The 23,436-nt window shown below is 39.3% G+C and overlaps 1 protein-coding gene across 7 annotated transcripts in view; it reads left to right on the top strand.

The window, feature by feature from the left end:
• Nucleotides 1–23,436, top strand: part of FBXL2 (F-box and leucine rich repeat protein 2) — a 113,033-nt gene that overhangs the window by 32,302 nt on the left and 57,295 nt on the right. For 6 of the 7 annotated variants that reach the window (XM_032594634.1, XM_030330138.1, XM_032594633.1 and 3 more), the window contains exon 2: nucleotides 1,812–1,873. In XM_032594634.1, coding sequence (XP_032450525.1) covers nucleotides 1,812–1,873 — 62 coding nt within the window. Of the gene's footprint in view, nucleotides 1–1,811; nucleotides 1,874–2,012; nucleotides 2,107–23,436 lie in introns of all 7 variants that reach the window. The other variant, XR_004344065.1, reaches the window with a different exon arrangement.

The raw sequence follows: 23,436 nt of genomic DNA, 5'->3' as shown, positions 1-23,436 counted from the left end.
TCTATATCAAGTTAATTTTTAAATATAATGTGAGGTCGACATTATATTTTTATTGCGTGTAGACACCAGTTGTCCTGACACCATTTGTTGAAATACTGTTTTTCCCCCATTGAATACCCTAATGCCCTGTCCAAAATCAATTGCCCATAAATATAAGTGTTTCTTTCTTGACTATTAATTCCATTCCATTGATCTATATTTCTATTCTAGGCCAATACCATGATATTTCAATTACTATAGCTTTATTGTAAGTTTTGAAATCAGGAAGTGTGAGTCCTCCAACTTTGCTTCCCTTTTCAAGATTATTTTGGCTCTTTTGCGACCCTTGCATTTCCATATGAATCTTAGGATCAACTCTTTAATTAAAAAAAAAAAAGGCAGCTGGAATTTTGATAGAGATTTCATTAAATCTGTGGATTAATTTGAGAAATGTTGCTAACTTAACACTCTCAAATCTTCCAATTTGTGAACGTGAGATGTGTTTTGTTTGTTGTCTTTCATTTCTCTGAACAGCGGTTTTTGTGTGAATTTTCAATAGATGTCTTGCATTTCTTTAGTTAAATTTATTCCTAAATATTTTACTCTTTTGATGCTGCCGTAAATGAGATTGTTTTAATTTCGTTTTCAGGGGGGCATCTGGGTGGTTCATTCAGTTGAGCGTCTGATTCTTGATTTCAGTTCAGGTCGTGATCCCAGGGTTGGGGGGAGCAAGCCCCAAGTAGGGCTCGGCACTGAGTGTGGAGCCTGCTTGAGATTTTCTCTCTCTCCCCCTCTGTCCCTCTCTTCCACTCGCATTCTCTTTCTCTTTAAAATAAAATAAAACTAGGGGCGCCTGGGTGGCGCAGTCAGTTAAGCGTCCGACTTCAGGTCACGATCTCGCGGTCCGTGGGTTCGGGCCCCACGTCAGGCTCTGGGCTGATGGCTCAGAGCCTGGAGCCTGTTTCCGATTCTGTGTCTCCCTGTCTCTCTGCCCCTCCCCCGTTCATGTTCTGTCTCTCTCTGTCCCAAAAATAAATAAACGTTGGAAAAAAAAAATTAAAAAAAAATAAAATAAAATAAAACTAAAAGAATGTTTAATTTCATTTTCAGGTTCATTGCTAATACAATTGATTTTTATTTTTTAATGTGTGGGTTTTTTTCATTTTTTTGTGGGTTTTTTTTTTTTTTTTTGAGAGAGAGAGAGAACAAGCGGGGAAGAGGCAGAGAGAGAGGGAGATAACAGAATCCGAAGTAGGCTCCAGTCTCTGAACTGTCAGCACAGAGCCAGATGCGGGGCTTGAACTCATGAACTGCCAAGATCATGACCTGAGCAGAGGTCAGACACTTAACCGACTGTGCCACCCAGGCGCCCCTATAATTTATTTTTATATAAAAATACTACATATTTGTATATTCTGTAACCGTGCTAAACTCCTTGATTGTTTCTAATGGTTTTTTGTGAATTTCTTAGACTTTTCTATATATGGGATCAAGTCATCTGTGAATAGAAGCTATTTACTTCTTCCTTTCCAATCAGGGTGTCTTTTATTTATTTTTCTTACCTAAGAGCCTTGGCTAGAACTTCTAATACAATGTAGCATAGAAATTGCTGCCTTGCATTTTTATGAAATGGTGATAGGGTGTAAACTCTTTTATATCCACTAATATTAAAGTGTGGTGACTTCATGAAATTAGTGTCCTCATATCTGTAGGACAGTAATTGGGACTGTTACAATCTAAAAAACATGTGAACTGTTTTTTTTTGTTTGTTTGTTTGTTTTTTTTTTAGTTGAGGAACACTTTAACAATGTGTTTTTTTCTTTTTCTTTTAGGTTTTCTCAAATAACGATGAAGGCCTTATTAACAAAAAGTTACCCAAAGAACTTCTCTTAAGGTAAATGTAGATAAACTTTAAAGAATTCAGATTTGATTCAGTCATCAAGTTCCAAGACAATCTTCTTTCTCACTATGAGTCCATAGCACAGAAAAACAGACAGAATTAGCCTAACTGACTTTTTGTTTTTGTTTTATAGAATGCTGTTCAGCTTGTTGTTAAATTTTACTTGGTCTAATCCAGAATGTACTAAGTATGTACATAGCATTGGTCTGGATTCTTTTTGTAATGTGGTAAGTATTGTAATAATCTTCAGTAGGTGCCACTGTTTTGGCATCAGTAGATGTTCTCAATGTAGTCAATTACGTGAGGAGAGATGATTGTTAAGGTTATGAGCTCCTGAAGTCACAGGCATTTGGATGTTTTCTGATCAATTTTAAAATAAGTATGGTCAAAATTCTGAGTGCTTAGAATTTTGTCAGTCCAAATGTTGCTATATTTTTATCCACTTGATGAAAATTATGTGCTAAGTGACAGTACTATAAAATATGGTTTTTGTGCTGTATTTCTGGCATCACAATATACAGTAAATGGTTTTTGCTTTACCACATAAAGCTGTCAACCAACATTTGTTGACCCCGAGGCACTGCAGTTTCCTTTAGTGCTCTGCCATCATCAAAGAAATCTTCTTTTAGTTTTGGATGTTATATTTTAATTGTTTACAAGTAATTAATACATGTATACATGGTAATCCTTGAATGGCATTTCCCAAATGCCGCTGATGTTCCACAAAACAAAAAAAAACCCACGACTGTGTGATCAAATAAGTATGGGAAATACCGGGTTAACAAAACCAATTTCTTTACGCATGACTTCTCAGAGCCTTAATACACATGATGATACTCCCAGATGGATAGTTCTGACATTTCAAAGTGACTGACCATGGAACTCTTTTAATATTCCGTATTAATTCCGTATTACATTGACGAAATTTGGGGAAATGCTGACATACAGTAAGTGATAGACCAGATGACTCCATTCCCTGGTTGTGCTAGATCTCATGTTAACATTCAGGGAATGGGTGTGAGTTTTGTTTACATGTCAGAGTTCCCCACAGAGTTACTCTGTAAATACCACATATTACTCACCTCAGGATGTTAAACTTTGTCTTGAAGGAGAAATGGTGCAGACAGCGCTTCTTTGTGGTGAAGATCACATTCCAGGGGCTTCAGAAGGTGTTCCGTTAGTCGCTGGGTATCGTGCGGCACTGTCGTCATAAACTCATTTCACTCAATAAAAAAGAAAATTAAGTCATGACAGAATCATATGAAAACTACAGCGATAATATTTCAATAAAATACTTGTTTGGATAGGAGAGGCTATTCTCTGGCATTTCAGACTCTTTTAAAGTTAAGAAAGTGGTAACAAAGGAATGATGTATCTTTCCTATAAACCTGGGAGGTCTTGATCAAGCACCGTGAGCTCTTAGAACGAACATGGGGGTGCTTGGGTGGCTCAGTTGGTTAAGCGTACGACTCTTTTTTTTTTTAATTAAAAAAATTTTTTTTAACATTTATTTATTATTGAGAGACAGAGACAGAGCATGAGCAGGGGAGGGGCAGAGAGAGGAGGAGACACAGAATCCGAAGCAGGTTCCAGGCTCTGAGCGGTCAGCACAGAGCCCGATGCGGAGCTTGAACTCACAAGCCGTGAGATCATGACCTGAGCAGAAGTTGGACGCTTTACTGACTGAGCCACCCAGGCACCCCAATTTTTTTAACGTTTATGTTATTTTTGAGAGAGAGAGACAGAGCGTGAGCAGGGAAGGGGCAGAGAGAGAAGGAGACGCAGAATCCGAAGCAGGCTCCAGGCTCTGAGCTGTCAGCACAGAGCCCCACGCGGGGCTCGAATCCACAAACCCTGAGATCATGACCTGAGCCAAAGTCGGTCGCCTAACCGACTGCGCCACCCAGGCACGCTGTGTCCGACTCTTGATTCTGGATCAGGTCATGATCTCACAGTCCGTGCGTGGGTTTGAGTCCCGCGTCAGGCCCTGCACTGATGGTGCAGAGTCTGCTTGGGATTCTTTCTCCCTCTCTCTCTCTGTCCCTCCTCCAGCTTGTGCTTGCTCGCTTGCTGTCTTTCTCTGTCTCAAAATAAGTAAATAAACTTAAAATAACATGGCTGGGTTAGGACAGGCAGGCTGTTACTATACAAATAAGTGGACGGGATGCTATCCACAGCGGACTGCAGAGTGCGTGCTGTCCCCTAGAACTGTGCAGTTTCACTCTTGGTCCGAACATTATTTAGCACAGGCATCAAGCCGTAATACGAACATGTGATTCTTACTCTGGGGAATCAAGCAGCTTGAGGCAGACCCATTATTGGTCATTCAGCACTGGGGTGTGATTAAACTCCACTCTTGTTGTGAATCGTGCTTCTATGTGTGACTCAAAGCTGCTAAGTTAATCTTTTTCCCCTTTGATGGAGTTAGCTTTGACACTGTTCTCCTCCAGGGAGCAGTTTCCATCTCCTGACCAAAAAAAGGGGTCGGGGGCGGGGCGGGTGGGATTTTATCAGATTCTGTGTTAGTGTGATTTCCGAACTGTTTGAGAAATTTTAGCTCTTTTTTTTTTTTTTTAAATTTTTTTTTTTTTTCAACGTTTATTTATTTTTGGGACAGAGAGAGACAGAGCATGAACGGGGGAGGGGCAGAGAGAGAGGGAGACACAGAATCGGAAACAGGCTCCAGGCTCCGAGCCATCAGCCCAGAGCCCGACGCGGGGCTCGAACTCACGGACCGCGAGATCGTGACCTGGCTGAAGTCGGACGCTTAACTGACTGCGCCACCCAGGCGCCCCTAATTTTAGCTCTTTTAAAGATCCTGGTGGACTCAGCTGTCATAAATTCTGCAGTTGCCGGTTTGAATCATGCCGCAAGGCTCAAACAGAGATGGTTTTTCAAAAGGAATTGCCACTTGAGACCCGGTGCTCGTGACGTGTCTATTCATAGGTTTGCGTTCCCACTTCTGCTCTTATTTTGGAGTCTGTAAGGGGAACTTAAATTATAAAGTACAGGTCTTCCCTGGCTCGTGAGTCTCAAAATCAATTCCAGGCAACCGTGGTATTTTAATCTTGGTTGGCCTTCGAGTCGCTTCTGCCGTTTTACTCGCAGACTCCATATTCTCAGTAACAGCAGCTCTTCCCTTTCCTAGCTGCGCTTTCTGAGCAGAATTTTGGAGAAACGTTTGAACCAAGTTACCAAAGTAGCCATCGTCGTCACCAGCCTCCTGCAGCTTAAGCCTCGATTATTTTGCTCAGTTAGATGATGTCTTCATACTCTCAGTGGGTCACAGGCTCCCTTTTTTACTTCCTATTGCAGATATCCCTGTGACAGTGCAGACTTCCTGTCCTTGTTGAGTTCCTGTCTACCTTCCGTCTCACTTCATCAGTAGATGTGATTCCTTTGGCTTTATGATCCTCCTGTTTACTTCCAGCCGGGGTCGTTTTCTCTCTGCCGTTTTTCACTGCATCTGTTACCACCCTCTTAAATTCTCTAACTTCCATTACTGGTCACGTCAAGTGAAGCCCCCACTTCCCGTTCGGAGCCAGTAACAAGCACAACCTGGAATTATGTGCGGTTTTTTTCCCTTTCTTGATGTCACTTTGAATCCACCCAGAAAAATCTGTGAGGTGGTTTTCATCTGACCATCTTCTTGCTGGTTTTAAGACTGCCCAGTATTACTGATTCACAGATTCCTTCTCCCACCCCGTTTTGAGTTTGTTACTTAACAAAGTTCTTCCAGTTTTGCTCTTTGTACCCAGTTTTCACGTACAAATGAAAGGTATTCCACTTCTCCCTCTCTATCCTTTATGCCCATACAATTGACCAGCTTGTAAGTTTACTCTTCCTGGGGAGTCCGTTGTATAATGCTTATTATAACAATGGGACTCTTCAGTTTTTTCAAACCTGTATATATATCTATTAGTGAGTTGGGTTGTTCTTATATTTTGTCCTCATTGTTATTGTCTGTATGACTTTTGGAGCCAGACTTGGTTGGGATTTCAGCTCTCCCCATTTCCTACTTGTATGACCTCAAATTTAGTGACTTAACTCTCTGGGCCATAGTTGCCTATATCCATAAAAGGGGGGTAGTAATAGTTCTTACTGAACGGGGTTGTAGCTAGCCCGTAGGGTGCCTGGCAGTTAACGAATGTTAAGTGATGTTAGCTTCTATTGTTAATTAATTTCAATTTTCAATGCCTGAATTACTTACTAGATGCTGTTTGACAGCGTCCTCAATACTTATGCAGACAACTGATAAAAGAAAGCTGCCCTGCTGTGGATCTCAGCATATGCTACTGCTGCTAACAGTATCTCAGTAAATAACCTGACTGATAAGTTACCGAGACCCAGTGGTCCGTTTTGTCACCCTGGGCTAATTCAGTCTCAGTGGACAGTGCTCGCTACCAAGTGATATTGAACTGACGGCTACCAGGGCTCACGCAGGTTAGGGGTGGCAGCATCGACTTTTTGACTTTGAGTTTTTCCTTCTGTTACGGTTGCACTCAGGTGTTGATGGTGACAGGAAAACACATGTAGACTGCCTCAGGGGGTAGGGAGTACTAAACGCAGGAAATATTTTAAAACACTCAGAGAAGGCAAAGCTCTTGTTAGTAATAAATAATAATGAAGGAACCCTCATAGTAGACACATTTTTAAAAACTTAAATCACCATTATTTAGATCATTTTGTGTCCGTTTAAAATTTATGTGGATACATGACAGAATTAAGCACCAATCGTGTTTGTTGGCTCGATGAGAGGAAGGTTTGATTGCCCCGCACAGGAGAGTCGAGCCTGATAATTCTGGGCAAATGACATCAGCTACACAATCACATATATTCAGCGGTTTTACTGGTCAGCTAGGGAAAATTGTAAAATGACCTGTGCAAACATTAAAAAATTTTCCTTTTCTAAAATCTGTAAACCAGTTCCACGAGTGAAAATAATTGTGGCTTTTGTTGCAATCATCAAGTGCTTACGTGTCATTGTGGGCCCCTGAGGAGCAGGGCAGCGAAGGGCCCCCTCCTGTCCGGGGCATCATCGAGTGGGTGTTCCTGCCCACCGGCTGGCTTCAGCACTCCAGGGAGTTTTTCAAGGACTGGGGCGTCCACCTCCTGCTGTGTGCGAGCCTTGTTGTGTGTCCCAAGGCAGCCCAACAGGTAGGATGCTCTTTGGGGGGTACACGCTGCAAATTCAAGTTTAAGCAGCTATGCAGGGTTTTCCTTTTTGTTAACGAATGTTTTCATTTCTTTGTTCATTTTTATTGTTTTTTTACCTAGCATGAGGCAGTACATGACTGAGTTAATGTGTGTTGAAATCAGGTGCAGAGACTTAAAGGCCTTTCCTTTTCATTACCTCTGAATACTGTTATATACTCTTTTAGGGTTGGCATCTAAGTCTGAGTCACGCAGAAGCAAATTTTCCTCTTTCTAGGTTGGGGTTATACTTACGCACTAAAAGTCCGTGCTGCCTTTGGATTTTTTACATGTATGTATGTATGTATTTATTTTTACCTACGTTGGTGTGGCATCAAACACCAGCAAAGCTCCACAGCTAAGAGTGATAGAACTGGTACCTTCTTTTCCAGAGCTTCATGCCTGGAAAGTTATGTTAGAGAGCTGTTAATTAAAAATCTGTGAATTCAGAAGTTACAACAGAAAAGATTGGTAAACTTGACCCCGTGAGTAGTAAAATATGGCAAAACATACCATTACCACAGATACATAGCGCAGTGGTGGGTGAAATAATTAGAATACACGTTACAAGCAGGGGCCATATTCTTCAATGCACAAATAAAAAACGCTTAAGTATTAGGAATAAGGTGGATGATTCTTTTTCTTTTAAGGTGGATTTTTTTTTAATTTTTATTTTTTTTATTTTTTTGAGAGACAGAGACAGAGACAGAGTGCGAGCAGGGAGAGGTAGACAATGTGAAGAATCCGAAGCAGGCTCCACACTCTGAGCTGTCCGCACAGAGCCCGATGCGGGGCCCGAACCCACAAACGAGAGATCATGACCTAGGCTGAAGTAGGATGTTCAACCGACTGAGCCACCCAGGCGCCCCTTAAAGTGGATCATTCTTAAAACAGTTTGAAGAGAGTTATGAACGAAGGGAGAAATACAAATGGCCAGTTTGCTTGGTTCTCAGTCAGGACCATATTTAAATATAAATCTCAATAATGAGATATTACTTATCTGGCAAAACCCAAAAGTTCGATAGTGCTAGGTTTTGGTGAGGAGACAGAAGACAAGTCACTCTAAGATGCTTCAGAGGTGGGACTAGGAACTGCTAGAGCCATTCTGTGGGGCCACTGGGGGGAAATCTTCAAAATGCTAAACATACGTCTTCACAGATTCCATTTCTAGGAATTTACTAATATATTTGCCAAGACACATCTATGGGGATGTATCACTCAGGTGTGTATACAGGAATGATTACTGCAGCTTTTTTTTTTTTTTTTTTTAACTGTAGTTAAATTGGATTGCAGAATTGGATTACTCGTAATTCTTGGCTAATCGTCCTTTTCATCACTGATCCGTGTGTTGCCTATTCCCCCTCCCCACCGTCAAGTTAATATTGTCAAGAACTTTGTATTTATGATTCTTTTCTTTAAATTTTTTTTACCTTAAATATATTTGACTAAACAATCAAATTCCTAAAAGTAAATAGTGTTTACGTTTGCTTGTGTATTAACTTTGTAAAAAAAACAAAAGTGTGCCTTCTGAGACATGGTTTTCACTCAAAATTATGGTACTTAGAGTGACCCATGTTGCTTTGTTTCACTGTTTTTCATTTTACTGCTGTATAATATTCTATTGTGTGAATGGACCAAGATTCACTTATTGATTGTTCTTTGGTACATGCTTGGGTTTCCATTGTTTTGTTAGTAAAAGCAGCGCTGCTATGAATATCCTCATAGATGTCTCCTGCTACAAATACACAGAAGTTTCTCTCTGAAGTTGCCGGGGGGTCATAGGCTATACCCCTAAATAATCAACTCTATTTTAGTAATACTGTTTTTCCAAAGGGATCTTACCAATTTCCCTTCATACAAACAATCAGTTAAGAGCCTCGTTGAGTCACTCTAACATTTAGTGTTGCTACATGTCTTAAGGGTAGAAGAGCATCACATTGTGCTCTTGATGTGAATTTTTCTGAATTCTGGTAATGCTGAGCATCTGTTTATCAGTTGCATGTATGTCCTCTTTTGTGAAATATATTTTTTGCCTATGGGGTTGTCTCTTAGTGATTTGCCATTGGCTTTTTTTCTCTCTTTTAAAAAAAATTTTTTGTTTTTACATTTATTTATTTTTGAGAGACAGAGGAAGACAGAGTGGGGGAGGGGCAGAGAGAGAATGAGACACAGAACCCAAAGCAGGCTCCAGGCTCCGAGCTGTCAGCACAGAGCCCAACGCGGGGCTCAAACTCGCAAACCGTGAGATCATGACCTGAGCCGAAGTCGGATGCTTAACCATCTGAGCCACCCAGGTGCCCCTTCCCTCTTGTTTTTAATACTGTATCTTCTGTATTTTGTTTATGAATCCAATTTGCCGAATAGTGTCCCAATGTAATAATCTTTGCAAGAGGGCAATTTAGGATTTTAATGATTAAAACTAATATTTTAGGGGCACCTGGTGGCTCAGTTGGTTAAGCATCTGACTCTTGGTTTGGGCTCAGGTCACCATCTCACAGTTGGTGGGTTCAAGCCCCATGGTGGTCTCTGTCCTGACAGCACGGGGCCTTCTTGGGATTCTCTGTCTCTCTCTACCTCTGCCCCTCTCCCCCACTCACAACGCTCTCTCTCTCAAAAATAAATAAATAAACTTACTTTTTTAAACTAATACTTTATTCACTATGATTATTATGATTTTCTTTTTTGTTATTTCTTTATCTTACAATTCTGCCTGTTTCCTGCCTCAAACCTTTCTTACTACCTTTAGTGTAAAGCCCATTTAAATTGTTATGACCTAAGTTATTCACCAGAAATGTATACCTGTTAACTCTTACTCTGTCGCATCTCTCATTCTTTTCCAGCTTCCTTGCAAACTCTGGGAACTCTGAATTCGTTCCAGTCCCTGAAATTGTCATTCTCTAATGTGTTTTCTCCTGGATTCATTCTGCTTCTTGAAAATGTCTGTCTTTCACTTACCCGTCTTTCACTTAGTTCAACCTAAGGCTTTCCCCAAGTTCGAGGCCATGTTCTCTCCCTCTTGAGTGTGCCTATAGATTCTTTAGGCATTTTGTAACTTCTGGTCTTTGACTTGGACTTTATGTGCCATAACACAGTAAATCTAACTTTTAAAATAATTTATATATGTATTTGACATATGACATTAGTTTTCAGGTATACAGTGTAATGATTCAACACTTGTGTGTATTGTGAAATGAACATCACAACAGGTCTAGTTAACGTCCATCACCATACATAGTTACAAAAATCGTTTCTCGTGATGAGAACTTTTAATGTCTCCTTGCTTAGCAACTTTCAAATAGGCCATACAGTATTATCCGCTGTGGTCACCATGCTGAACCTTACATCCCCGTGACTTACTTCTGTTATAACTGGAAGTTTGTACCTTTCGATCCCATTCATTCATTTTGCCCCTCCCCTTTCCCCACCTCTGGCAACCACAAATCTATTTTCTGTATCTATGAGCTCAGTCTTTGTTTTGGATTCCACATGTAAGTGAGATCGTACAGTATTCGTCTTTCTCTGTGTGATCTATTTCACTTACCATGATGCCCTCCAAGTTCATACATGTTATCGCAAATGGCAAGATTTCCCTTTTTTATGGCCGAATAATACCGCATTATATCAGGAACCACAGTTTCCTTATCCACTCATCCATAAGCAACTTAGGTTGCTTCCATGTCGTGGCTATTGTAAGTAATGCTGCAGTGAACATGAGAATGCAGATATCTTTTTCAAGTCTTTTTCATTTTCTTCAGATAAATACCGAGAAGTGGAATTGCTGGATCGTATGGTCGTTCTATTTTTAATTTTTTGAGGAGCCTCCATACTGTTCTTCATAGTGGCTGCATCAATTTACATTCCCACCAGCGGTGCATGAGAATTCCCTTTTCTCCACATCCTACTGTTGTCTGTAGTCCCTATAGTTGCAGTTTTGTGCCCTTAAACAGCATTTGTTCCATTCTTCCACCTGTTACCCACAGTAATTATTTTACTCTTTGTTTTTTATGAGTTCAACTTTCTTCGTTTTCCCAAAAATAAGTGACACACAGTATTTGTCTTTCTCTGTCTGACTTATCTCAGCATATTGTCCTCAGGGTCCACCCGTGTTGCTGCAAATGGCAGGATTTGCATCTTTCTCACGGGTGACTAATACACACACACATGCACATGCACACGGACACAGACGCACACGCTACATTTTCTTTATCCATCCGTCGATTGATGGGCATCCAGGTTGTTTCCATCTCTTGGCTATTGTGAATAATGCCACAATAAACATGGGAGTGCGTCTATCTCTCTGGTATCCTGTTTTCATTTTCTTTAGTTATATACCCAGAATTGGAATTGCTGGATCACATGGTAGTTCTGGTTTTTATTTTTTCAGGAACCTCCATATCATACCCCATCCAAGTTACAATTGATTCTTCCTTCTCCAGAAGTAACCACTATCTTGACTTTTATAGTTATCACTGTATTTCATTTCTTTTTAGATTGATCACCCAAATGTGCGTTGCTTGACATTTTGTATTGCCCACTGAAAATTTATAAATCTTTTAAGTCTCTGATAATCAGCAGATCCCCTTTTAATCTCTTTCTGTTCCATACATTTTATGTTGAAGAACTTGGGTTATCTGACTTGCAGAAGTTACCACAGACTGAGTTTTGCTAATTGCATCCTGATTGTGCAATTTCAGCCTGTTTCCTTTATCATCTATAGTTCTTGGAACTTGAGAGATCCAGAAACTTGATCAGATGCAGGTTCTGTCCCTTTGGTAAGATTTTATGTGGTGTTGTATTCTTTCATCAGGAGTCACAAAATTGTCTGGTTTTCTTTTTTTGTGGGGGATGCTAGCATCTATTGATGCTTACTGCTTAGACCATTAACTTACTGGGATTGCAAACTGATATTCTGATTCTTTTTTCATTTATTAGTTAGAATACTCTTATAAAGAGCAATTTCTCTTCATTTCTATTTGATTATCTAGTGTTACAGTTTACATGAAAGTCAAGGTAAATGCTTGATTCTTCCTGTTTGCCAGTTTTTGGCTTTTTTAAAAATGTTTATTTATTTTTGAGAGAGAGAGTGAGACAGAGTGTGAACGGGGAAGGGTCAGAGAGAGGGAGACACAGAATCGGAAGCAGGCTCCAGGCTCTGAGCTGTCAGCACAGAGCCCGACGCGGGGCTCGAACTCATGGACCACGAGATCATGACCTGAGCCGAAGTCGGACGCCCAACCGACTGAGCCACCCAGGCGCCCCCTGTTTGCCGGTTTTTGAAAGTGAGATATGTGAAGGTTTGACGTTGGGAAACCAAACATTTACATAGTTTCAAGTGATCTTCCACAAAAGGCCATATTAATTACAAAGGGAAAAATAGTCATTTTATTTTTTAATTTTTTTTTCATTTTTCTTTTTTTTCTTTTCTTTTTTTTTTAATTTACATGCAAGTTAGTTAGCATATAGTGCAACAATGATTTCAGGGGAAAAATTGTAATTTTATAATGAGGCAGTCTGGCAGACAGCATCTTAACCAAATGATCACAGTTAATATCCCCGATAACAGGACAAATGGACACGCCGTGCCTCCTGATATGATGTACGAGAAGACCACAATATTATTTCTGTGGCATTTGTGACAGAAATTAATAACTTGAATCTAATCATGAGGAAACAGCAGATACATACAGAGGGACATCCTACAAAGTAGCCTGTATGCTTCAAAAAAAAGTCAAGAAAGATAAAGGTGAGAGAATGTTCCAGATTCAGAGACTAAAGAGACAAGACAGCTAACTGCACTCTGTGGTCCTGGGCCAGAAAAAAATGTTTTTCTTTTGTTGGGAGGGCCATTAATGGCACAGTTGGCACATTTTTAATATCTATAGATTAAATAATAGTATTGTATTACTGTCCTTGTTTTGATCATTGTACTGTGTCTTTGACAAAGAGTGCCCTTGTTTTTAGGAGACACTTGAGTGTTTTGGGGTAAATGAACATCACGCCTGCAACTCCCTCTCAAATATTTCCGGGACAGTTACATATATGTGTTTATGTGATACTGGTTAAGAGGTAAACTAGGGCATATTAAGAGTTGTAAGATTCCTTTGAGCAAGAATCCGTTTGGGGCACTGAGACACCAGGAATGCCAGGGAAAAGGCTTCTGTATACAAGGGAGGATGGCGAGGAAAGGAAGTTCTCTGATTGGCTGTGTATAGTTTTTCATGTTTGTTTCTTTATTTTTGAGAGAGGGAGAGAAAGGCAGGCCGAGAGAGAGGAGAGAGAATCCCAGGCAGGCCCTGAGCTGTCTGCGCAGAGCCCGATGGGGGGGCTCTTTCTTAGGAGCCACGAGATCGTGGCCTGAGCCGAAAACAAGCGTCTGTCGCTTGACTGACTGAACCACCCAGGTGCCCCTGATTGGCTGTGTCTTAAAGCTTAGTCTGCTCTTTTGTGATTGGTTATCCCTGGATTCCGATCTCATAACTTGGGGGCATCTAAAGACTTCGAGTCCTGGTTGCTCAGGCGGCCCCAGCACTGGAGCCATCTCAGTCTAATAGGCTCCCCGTTTGATTAGTTTAACATCTCTCCATCTATCTGTAAAAAGAATGATAATGCAAAGGCGTTATGTTGTTAGCATGTTAGCACTTGGGGAATCTGGATGAAAAGTACACAAGAGTTCTTTGTCCTGTTTTTGCACCTTTTCTGTAAGTCTTAAATTACTTAAAAATAAAAATGAGGTGGTTTCTTCACATCTTTTGGAGGTGACTTAGAATTTTTAAAAGTATTACAGATTTATGAATGCAAACCTGTTTAATGATTTTTAATTCACTGCGGTTATTACTTTTATTGAAATTCAAATGGTCTTCTCTTTGTTTCCTGAGTCCTTTCCCGTAGCACTTTTGATGGTTTCCTTCCTGACAAATATGCAGGTGTATCAGGCTCATTCCATATATCCCCTGCCCCAGACCTGAAATCAGCCACTTTCTCAGTAAGTGTTGGTTTCTTTTTGTGGGAAAGAGTGTCAGAACTACGATCTAGTTGCTAGAGGTATTTTTTCTAGTGAACGTATAGTTATTTCTAGTTCAGTATAGTGAACGTATAGAGAGATGAGAAACTCATGATTTCATACTGAGGTATCTGATGCGTAACTTAGTACCTTACTTCATCAGTCTGTGCAACTACGTCTCCTTTCTTCCATACTACTAGTCCTGGCTCGGACACGGGGAATTCTAGAATTAGGCCCTGTATTTTCCCCTTTGCTTTCTCCACATCACAGACACGGCAGCCTCAGAATAACAATCCCAGAACGGTTTTCACCAGTATAATTACCGAAGAAAACAGTGACATTTTTTTGCATACGTTCTTTTTCCTCACCTCTGCTTTTATTTTTTTTTTTTTTTTTTTTTTTTTTTTTTTTTTTTTTTTTTAAAATTTTTTTTTCAACGTTTATTTATTTTTGGGACAGAGAGAGACAGAGCATGAACGGGGGAGGGGCAGAGAGAGAGGGAGACACAGAATCGGAAACAGGCTCCAGGCTCTGAGCCATCAGCCCAGAGCCCGACGCGGGGCTCGAACTCACGGACTGCGAGATCGTGACCTGGCTGAAGTCGGACGCTTAACCGACTGCGCCACCCAGGCGCCCCTCACCTCTGCTTTTAAATGGTTATACTAAATCTGCATCATATATTACACCCTCTCCCATTTAATTCTCATTTGGTCTATTTAATGCTCACCACCAGTCTTTACTTAAAGTCTGTGTAGTCATTGTGTTGTCTGGTGCTTATCCTGTCGAAGATTCCTCAGGAAGGGTTCCCGGGAACGGTATTCTCCGAGGTCTTGTATGTTGACCCCAGTTTGTGCCCTTCATACTTGAAAGTCAGTTTTTTATCCTAGTTGGGTTCATTCCTTAATTTTACTAATATCCATATGAACCTGCACATTACAGTATACATGTGTGTGTACACATTATAACATCCATACACATTTTGGTGAATAATTTTGAAATATGGTGGCTTGTGAATGAATCCAAACCTAGCATTGGTTCCTGTCAGTTTAATGGTTAATGTTTGAACCCGTAGGTGATCAGTATTATAGTAAGTACTGTGAGAAATGCAGTGGAAATTAGCGTTTAAAACATTTGATGAAAAAGACAAGTCCCAAGAATGTATACAGCTTTATGTATGTAGATTCATTTTAACTTTTTCAGAAAGTAAAGGAAAACTGCATGAAAAACTTTTTTCGTTAGTATAATTTATAATTAATTCAGTAAATATTGTGTAGAATTTTATTTTTTCATTTTACCAGAATTTCAAATGCCACCTTTTTGACTTAGGATTTGGTAAACATATAGGGACAAATTCTGTAACCATTCAGATGAGTTTATTTCTAAGATCTGTAAATAAGGCAATGACTTACTTCTGAGATGATGGATAAATACACATTCCAAAATTTACATGAGATAGTACATGTCAAAGTGACTACCCCCCACAGTGTTTAACATACAGAAAGCACTTAGTAAGTGACGTGTTTTAAATCTGCTAAACTTGTGTGATAATCTTGTATTTACTTATATTATTTTCTTTTTAAAGAAATGAACAGTGTTAATATTTAGATTACTATTAGCATTCCTGGTGATTTTTTTAAAAATGTGTGTTCTTGATTCAACTTTAAAAAAATTTTTATTTAGTATAAAAATATATCTTTAAATATGCAAAATACAGAAGAGTGCCAAAGAGAAAAAAAAAAAAATCACTCGTACTGTCATTGACCAAGGAAATGAAGTGTTGGGACGCCTGGGTGGCCCAGTTGGTGGAGTGTCCGACTTCGGCTCAGGTCATGATCTCATGGTTTGTGGGTTCGAGCCCCACATCGGGCTCTGTGCTGACAGCTCAGAGCCTGGAGCCTGCTTCTGATTGTGTGTCTCCCCCCTCTCTCTGCCCCACCCTCCACTTGCACTCTCTCTCTCTCTCAAAATAAATAAACACTAAAAAAAAAATTATAAAAAAAAAGAAAGTTTTGCTGGATATACACTTCTTTGTTTACACTTTCTTTTCCTGATTATCTTCAATCTATTATTTCATTTCCTTCTGCCATAAAGCTTTGCATATGAGGTTGGAAAAGGGAGGAGTACTTTAATAGCCTATTCATATAATTGTGGATATTTTGCTGTGCCACCTAAACTTGACAGGTGGCAATTTCTTAAATATTAGTTGCAAATTGGAATTTTAAAACCATGGCAATCAACTTTTTGTACCTTACTAAGTTAAACTCCATTGGTCTTTGTACTTTGAGTAGATCTTTTCCTCATTCAGTGTGGGTTTTGAAACATCATGAATGTATCACTTGGAAAATATTGGTTCACTAAGTTCTGCAAATCTTCCCATTTTTTTACACATTTCATATATAGCATGAAAATACAGTATTCATATATAGTATTAAAACATCACAGTCATTGAGGTATCTGGGTGTCTCAGTCAGTTAAGAGATCAGGTCATGATCTCGCGGTTCGTGAGTTCAAGCTATGTGTCAGGCTCTGTGCTGACAGCTCAGAGCCTGGAGCCTGCTTCAGATTCTGTGTCTCCCCCGCTCTCTGCCCCTCCCCCCTCATGCTTTGTCTCTCTCTCTCTCTCTCAATCTCAAAAATAAATAAACATTTAAAACATTGTAATTAGCATATTTTAGGCCAAGATTTTGGTTGGATTCTTTGACGGAATTTCAGAATTTGCTCATCTTCTGATATGTTTGATTCTAGTTAGTTCCCTGTGCCTGTAACCCCAGCCACTTTTAGACTGCAGCCCAGGACTGCTTTATTGTACCTTTTGCCCCTACTTCCTCTCTTTCTCAGTGGTATCTCTCCCCTGAAGCGATAATAGGCTTGGGAAGAATGGGAGCAACTTTAATCCAGTCTTTGCTGCAGGATTTAGCTAATCTATTTAACCGAGAATTTCAAGTAATCTCAAGGTAACTTGTAAGTTTTGGAAAGCAGTATTCAGACAGACAGTAATTGGCTTTTCGGCAATCTCGGGCCTGCAGTTTCTGTGCTCTCTCCCCTTTTCTTTCTGCTTGCCAGCCAACCAGTTTTTTTCCCCGAGCACTTGCTTTCTTATAATGCCTTTCTAAACGTGGCAGCGATAAGCCACGAGTCGCTAAGTCTTCTCTAGTTGAGAAGTTTCTAGAGGTAGTTTCCAGAGAGAAAGGAGTTGGAGGGGTGGGGAAACAAATGAAGAAAATTAAGGGGTACAAGCTCTCAGTTATAAGTCATGGGGATGAAACATACAGCCTAAGGAATATAGTCAGTAACACTGTACATGGTGACAAATGGGTTACACTTATTGTGGTGAGCATAGCCTAGTGTATATGATTGTTTGATATCAGTGCTGTACGCCTGAACACTATCTTCTATGTCAGCCATACGTTGATACATTTTTTAATCATGAAAAAAGTGTTAAATCATATACAGAAAAAAATGTCTGTATTGAGTGAAGAGAAGGGATATTTCATGAGATACGTGGAAACTCTAAAAAGAATCAATGGCATTTCTAGAACTGAAAAATACTCAAATGTTTTAAAAAAGTTGGTTAGGCTTTCAAGCAGACTGGACAATGCAAAAGATAGAATCAGTAAACTTCAGGAAAGGTTAATAGAAGTTATCCAAAGTGATATGCACAGAGAAAAGAGACAGCAAAAAGTTAACACATCCTTAGCACCTCGTGCTGTCAAACGGTCTAACATGTGTAATAGGAGGTCCAGAGAAAGGACGGAGCATAAAAAAGTTTGAAGAAAGAACCCCAAATTTTCCAAATCTGATGACAGTCTACAGATTCAGGACGTTTAGTGAATGCCAAGTGAATAAATATAATGAAAAATATCTCTAGGTACACCATGGTTAAATGACTGAAAACCAAAGATAAAGAGAAGTCTTAAGATATATATATATGGAGGGGCATCTGGGTGGCTCAGTCGGTTAAGTGTCTGACTTCGGCTCAGGTCATGATCTCATGGTTTGTGGTTTGAGCCCTGCATTGGGCTCTGGGCTGACAGCTCAGAGCCTGGAACCTGCGTCAGATTCTGTGTTTCCCTCTCTCTCTGCCCCTCCTCTGCTCATGCTCTGTCTCTCAAAATAAATTTTAAAAAATTAAAAAAAAGATATATATGTGGAATAATAATACAAATTCTCATTGACTTCTTTTTTTTTAAGTTTATTTTATTTTATTTTATTTTATTTTATTTTAGAGAGAGAGCAGAGGAGGGGCAGAGAGGGAGAGAATCTCAAGCATGCTCTGCACTGTCAGCACAGAGCCCAGTGTAGGACTCGAACTCACGAACCATGAGATCATGACCTTAGCTGAAATCAATAGTCAGACACTTAACTGACTGAGCCATCCAGGCGCCCCTCATTGATTTCTTATAAGAAATAATTCAAAACAAAAGACAGCGGAATGGCATCTTTAAAATGCAGAGAGAAAAGGGGAAAACCTCTCAAAATTATCTATCCAACATAATTATCTTTAAAAAATAAAAGTATTTTCTGGTAAAACAAAACTAAGAATTCATCACCAACCTTCCCATACTGTAAGAAATGCTAAAGGAAATTCTTTAGGCTGAAGGGAACTGAAAATCATGTACAGAAAAGAATAAGGAACACCATAAATGATAGGTATGTGGGTAAATATAAAATACCTTTTGCCTCTTAAAAATTATTTATAGTTGTTTTAAGCAAAAGTCATAACACTTTATGGTTTATAATATATGTCAAGTAAAACAGATGACAACATTAACACAGAAGATGAAATGAGAGTATATTGTGATTGTGGCTCTGGAGGTAATAATATTAATTTAAGCTGGATTGAAATGGGGATGTATTGTGTTCAGAGCAACCACCAGAAATACAGAGACGTCATTCATTATTTGGTTATTTTAAAGAATTCTTAAAAGGAGAGCAAAGGAACAGAGAGCAGTTGGGGAAAATGGAAAACAAATAGCAAGTGTTTAAATTGGAGTTTTAAAAATGACAAGAGATGAAGTTTGATAGAAAGTAAAAGCTGTTGTGGCTTCGTTAACATTGACAAAGCAGACGTTAAGTCAAGATGTATATTAGAAACAGACATTTCTTGACAAGAAAACATCTATTGGACAGCAATAGGTACCTTAAGTTTTGATGAACCTGATAAAATAAGTTGAAAAAATATAAGGCAAAACTAAAGGGAAAAACAGACAAATCCATAATCATATGTAGAGTTTTAACATACCCTTGATAGACTAATAGTAACTGATAGAATAATCAGACAAAAAAAAAGTAGAATATAGGAGATGTGAACCATACTTAACCAACCAGACCTATACAGGACACTACATCCAACAACTTTAGAGCACACATTCTTCTAAAATGCACATGAAACATTTATCAAAGTAGATTCTATGTTGAGCCATAATGTAAATCTCAACAAATTTCAAAGGATTGAAATTATCTAGAGTATTTTCTCTGACCAGAGTGGAACTAAACTGGAAATCAATAATAAGAAAATATTAAGCTACCTATTTCTAACTCCATGAATCAGAAGTTATCACAGTGGAAATCAGAAAGTATTTCAAACTAAGCAAGAATGAAAGTATGGCATATCAAAATTTGTGGGATGGTTCTTGGAAATGCTTTAAATGCATGCATTAGAAAAGGAAGGAAGAAAGTCAGTAATTAAGAGTTCCATCTCAAATGACTGGAAAAATGCAGAAAATTCGAAGAAATATAATGAAGGAATTGATGAAGAGGATAGATTAAGGAAACAGAAATCAACAAAGATAATTTTTATTACTAAAATTGATAACTCTCCAGCTTGACTGATAAAGGAAAAAACAAGAGAAATTATTCTAAAACTGGAGACATAACCAATTTTTAAAAGTAGTATGGATAGGGGCGCCTGGGTAGCTCAGTTGGTTAAGCATCCAACTTCGGCTCAGGTCATGATCTCACAGTTCATGAGTTTGAGCCCTGTGTTGGGCTCTGCACTGATAGCTCAGAGCCTGGAGCCTGCTTCAGATTCTGTGTCTCCCTCTTTCTCTGCTCCTCCCCCACTTGTGTTTTCTCTCTCTGTCTTTCTCTCTTTCTCTCTCTCAACAATAAATAAATAAACATTTTTTTAAAAAGTAGTATGGGGTGCCTGGGTGGCTCAGTCGGTTGAGCGTCTGACTTCGGCTCAGGTCATGAACTTGCAGATCATGAGTTCAAGCCCTGCGTTGGGCTCCGCGTCGGGCTCTGTGCTCAGAGCCTGGAGCCTGCTTAGGGTTCTGCATCTCCCTCTCTCTCCATTGCTCCCCACTTGCGCGTGTGCTCTCTCTCTCTCAAAAATAAAGATTAAAAAAATAAAAGTAGTATGGACATAATTATGGAACACATTTAACCACTATATGAAACTAGATTAAAGGAGAAAATTCCTTGAAAAACACAACTTTTAAAAACCAATAGAAGAAATTAAAAACCTGAAGTTATTTTACTACACTTGATCTTAGCCAAAAGGCCAAGAAGGAAATGGGGAGTTATCTGTTGAATAGAATTTAGGAATAAAATTTTCCTGAAGAAAATAAACCCCGAAAGCTTTTCTTACCACTCCTATTCCAATTCCTTTGGAAAATATCCAAATTTTAAGGAAGAAATGATACCAGTCTTAGACTCTTTCAAAGTATAGAGGCAGTTTTATGAGGTCAACATAACCCTAATACCAAACTGAATGAGGATGTTATAAGAAAGGAAAATTATACACCAATAGTTGTCATGAGCATAGATGTAAAAATCCTAAACAAAACTAGCAAGTCAAGTCCAACAATATATAAAATGCCTAATAATTATAACCAATGGGTTTGTTTTAGAGATACAGGATTTGTTTGTGTATTTGAAAATCAGTCAGTGTAATTAAGCACAATAATTTGAGTTTCCATTTTTGGAAACTAGAGAGAGGATCAATGGAAGTCTAAAGCAAGCAAAACAAAGGACCTAATAAAAAGTTGAGCAGAAATCAATGAAATTGAAAACAGTAGAGGAAATCAACAAAACCAAAATTGGTTCTATGAAAAGATCAATAAAACTGATAAACCTCTGGTCAGTTTAAGTATGAAAGAGGACACAAATTACTAATATCAGAAATGGGAGAGGGATCATCTCTGTTGATCTCATGGACATTAAAGGAATAATCGAGGAGTATTATGAACACCTCTATGTCCACAAACTTGATCACTTAGATGAAATGGACCAATTTTTTGAAAGACAAAAACTACTAAAAATCACACAAGGAGAAATAGATAAACTGAATGGACATATATCTATTAAATACAATGAATCAATTATTAATAACCTTCCAAAACAGAAAGCACCTGACCCAGATGGTTATTTTGGTGAATTCTACAAACAAGAAAGAAATGATGCCCATTCTTTACATCGTCCAGAAAATAGAAGCAGTAGACTTCTTAACTCATTCTGTGAAGACAGCATTACTGTAATACTAAAATCATATAAAGACATTATAGAAAGGAAAAACTGCAGAACAATGTATCTTGTGAACATAGATGCAAAGTTCAACAGACTTAGCAAACCAAATTGAACAATGCATAAAAAGAATTATATGCCACAATCAAGGATGCTTCATTCCAAAATGAAGGTAATCCATCACATCAGTTGTCTAAAGAAGAAAAAATCACAAGGTCATCAGTAAATGCAGAAATAGCATTCGATAAATTCTAATGTCCATTAGATGACATTAGATGATGATGACCAAGAGTCTCATCAAACCAAGAATAGAGGGGAACTTCCTCAACTTGATCAAGAACACTACAAAAAAACCAGGCTATGGCACAAGAACAGACACTCAGGTCAGCGGAACAGAACAGAGAACCCAGAAATGGACCCACAAATGTATGGCCAACTAATCTTTGACAAAGCAGGAAAGAATATCCATTGGAATAAAGACAGTCTCTTCAGCAAGTGGTGCTGGGAAACTGGACAGCGACATGCAGAAGAATGAACCTGGACCACTTTCTTACACCATACACAAAAATAAACTCAAAATGGATGAAAGACCTCAATGTAAGACAGGAAGCCATCAAAATCCTCGAGGAGAAAGCAGACAGAAACCTCTTTGATCTTGGCCGCAGCAACTTCTTACTCAACACGTCTCCGGAGACAAGGGAAACCAAAGAAAAATGAACTACTGGGACCTCATCAAAACAAAAAGCTTCTGCACAGTGAAGGAAACAATCAGTAAAACTAAAAAGCAACTGACGGAATGGGAGAAGATATTTGCAAATGACATAACAGATAAAGGGTTAGTATCCAAAATCCATAAAGAACTTATCAAACTCAACACCCAAAAAACAAATAATCCAGTGAAGAAATGGGCAAAAGACATGAATAGACACTTCTCTGAAGAAGACATCCAGATGGCCAACTGACACATGAAAAAATGCTCAACATCATTCATCGTCAGGGAAATACATATCATAACCACCGTGAGGGGTGCCTGGGTGGCTCAGTCGGTTGAGCATCCGACCTCGGCTCAGGTCACGACCTCGCAGTCCGTGAGTTCGAGCCCCGTGTCGGGCTGTGTGCTGACATCTCAGAGCCTGGAGCCTGCTTTGGATTCTGTGTCTCCCTCTCTCTCTGCCCCTACCCCGCTCATGCTCTGTCTCTCTCTGTAAAAAATAAATAAACATTAAAAAAAAAAACACCTTGGGGCGCCTGGGTGGCTCAGTTGGTTAAGCGTCCGACTTCAGCTCAGGTCACGATCTCACGGTCTGTGAGTTCGAGCCCCGCGTCGGGTTCTGGGCTGATGGCTCAGAGCCTGGAGCCTGCTTCCGATTCTGTGTCTCCCTCTCTCTCTGTCCCTCCCCCGTTCATGCTCTGTCTCTCTCTGTCTCAAAAATAAGTTAAACGTTAAAAAAAAATTTTTTTTAAAAAAACACCTTACACCTTTCAGAATGGCTAACATTAGCAACTCAGGCAACAACAGATGTTGGCGAGGATGCGGAGAAAGAGGATCTCTTTTGCACTGTTGGTGGCAATGCAAGCTGGTGCAGCCACTCTGGAAAACAGGATGGAGGTTCCTCAAAAAACTAAACATAGAACTATCCAATCACCCAGCAATTGCACTACTATTTATCCAAGGGATACAGATAGGCTGTTTTGAAGGACACGTGCACCCCAATATTTATAGCAGCACTATCAACAACAGCCAAAGTATGGAAAGAGCACAAATGTCCATTGATGGATGAATGGATAAGGAAAATGTGGTATATATACACAATGGAGTATTACTCGGCAACCAAAAAGAATGAAATCTTGCCATTTGCAACTACGTGAATGGAACTGGAGGGTGTTATGCTAAGTG

This window comes from Lynx canadensis, chromosome C2 (genome assembly GCF_007474595.2).
Source record: "Lynx canadensis isolate LIC74 chromosome C2, mLynCan4.pri.v2, whole genome shotgun sequence".
In the NCBI taxonomy this organism is placed as follows: Eukaryota; Metazoa; Chordata; class Mammalia; order Carnivora; family Felidae; genus Lynx; species Lynx canadensis.
This window is presented reverse-complemented; position numbering and strand designations above follow the sequence as displayed.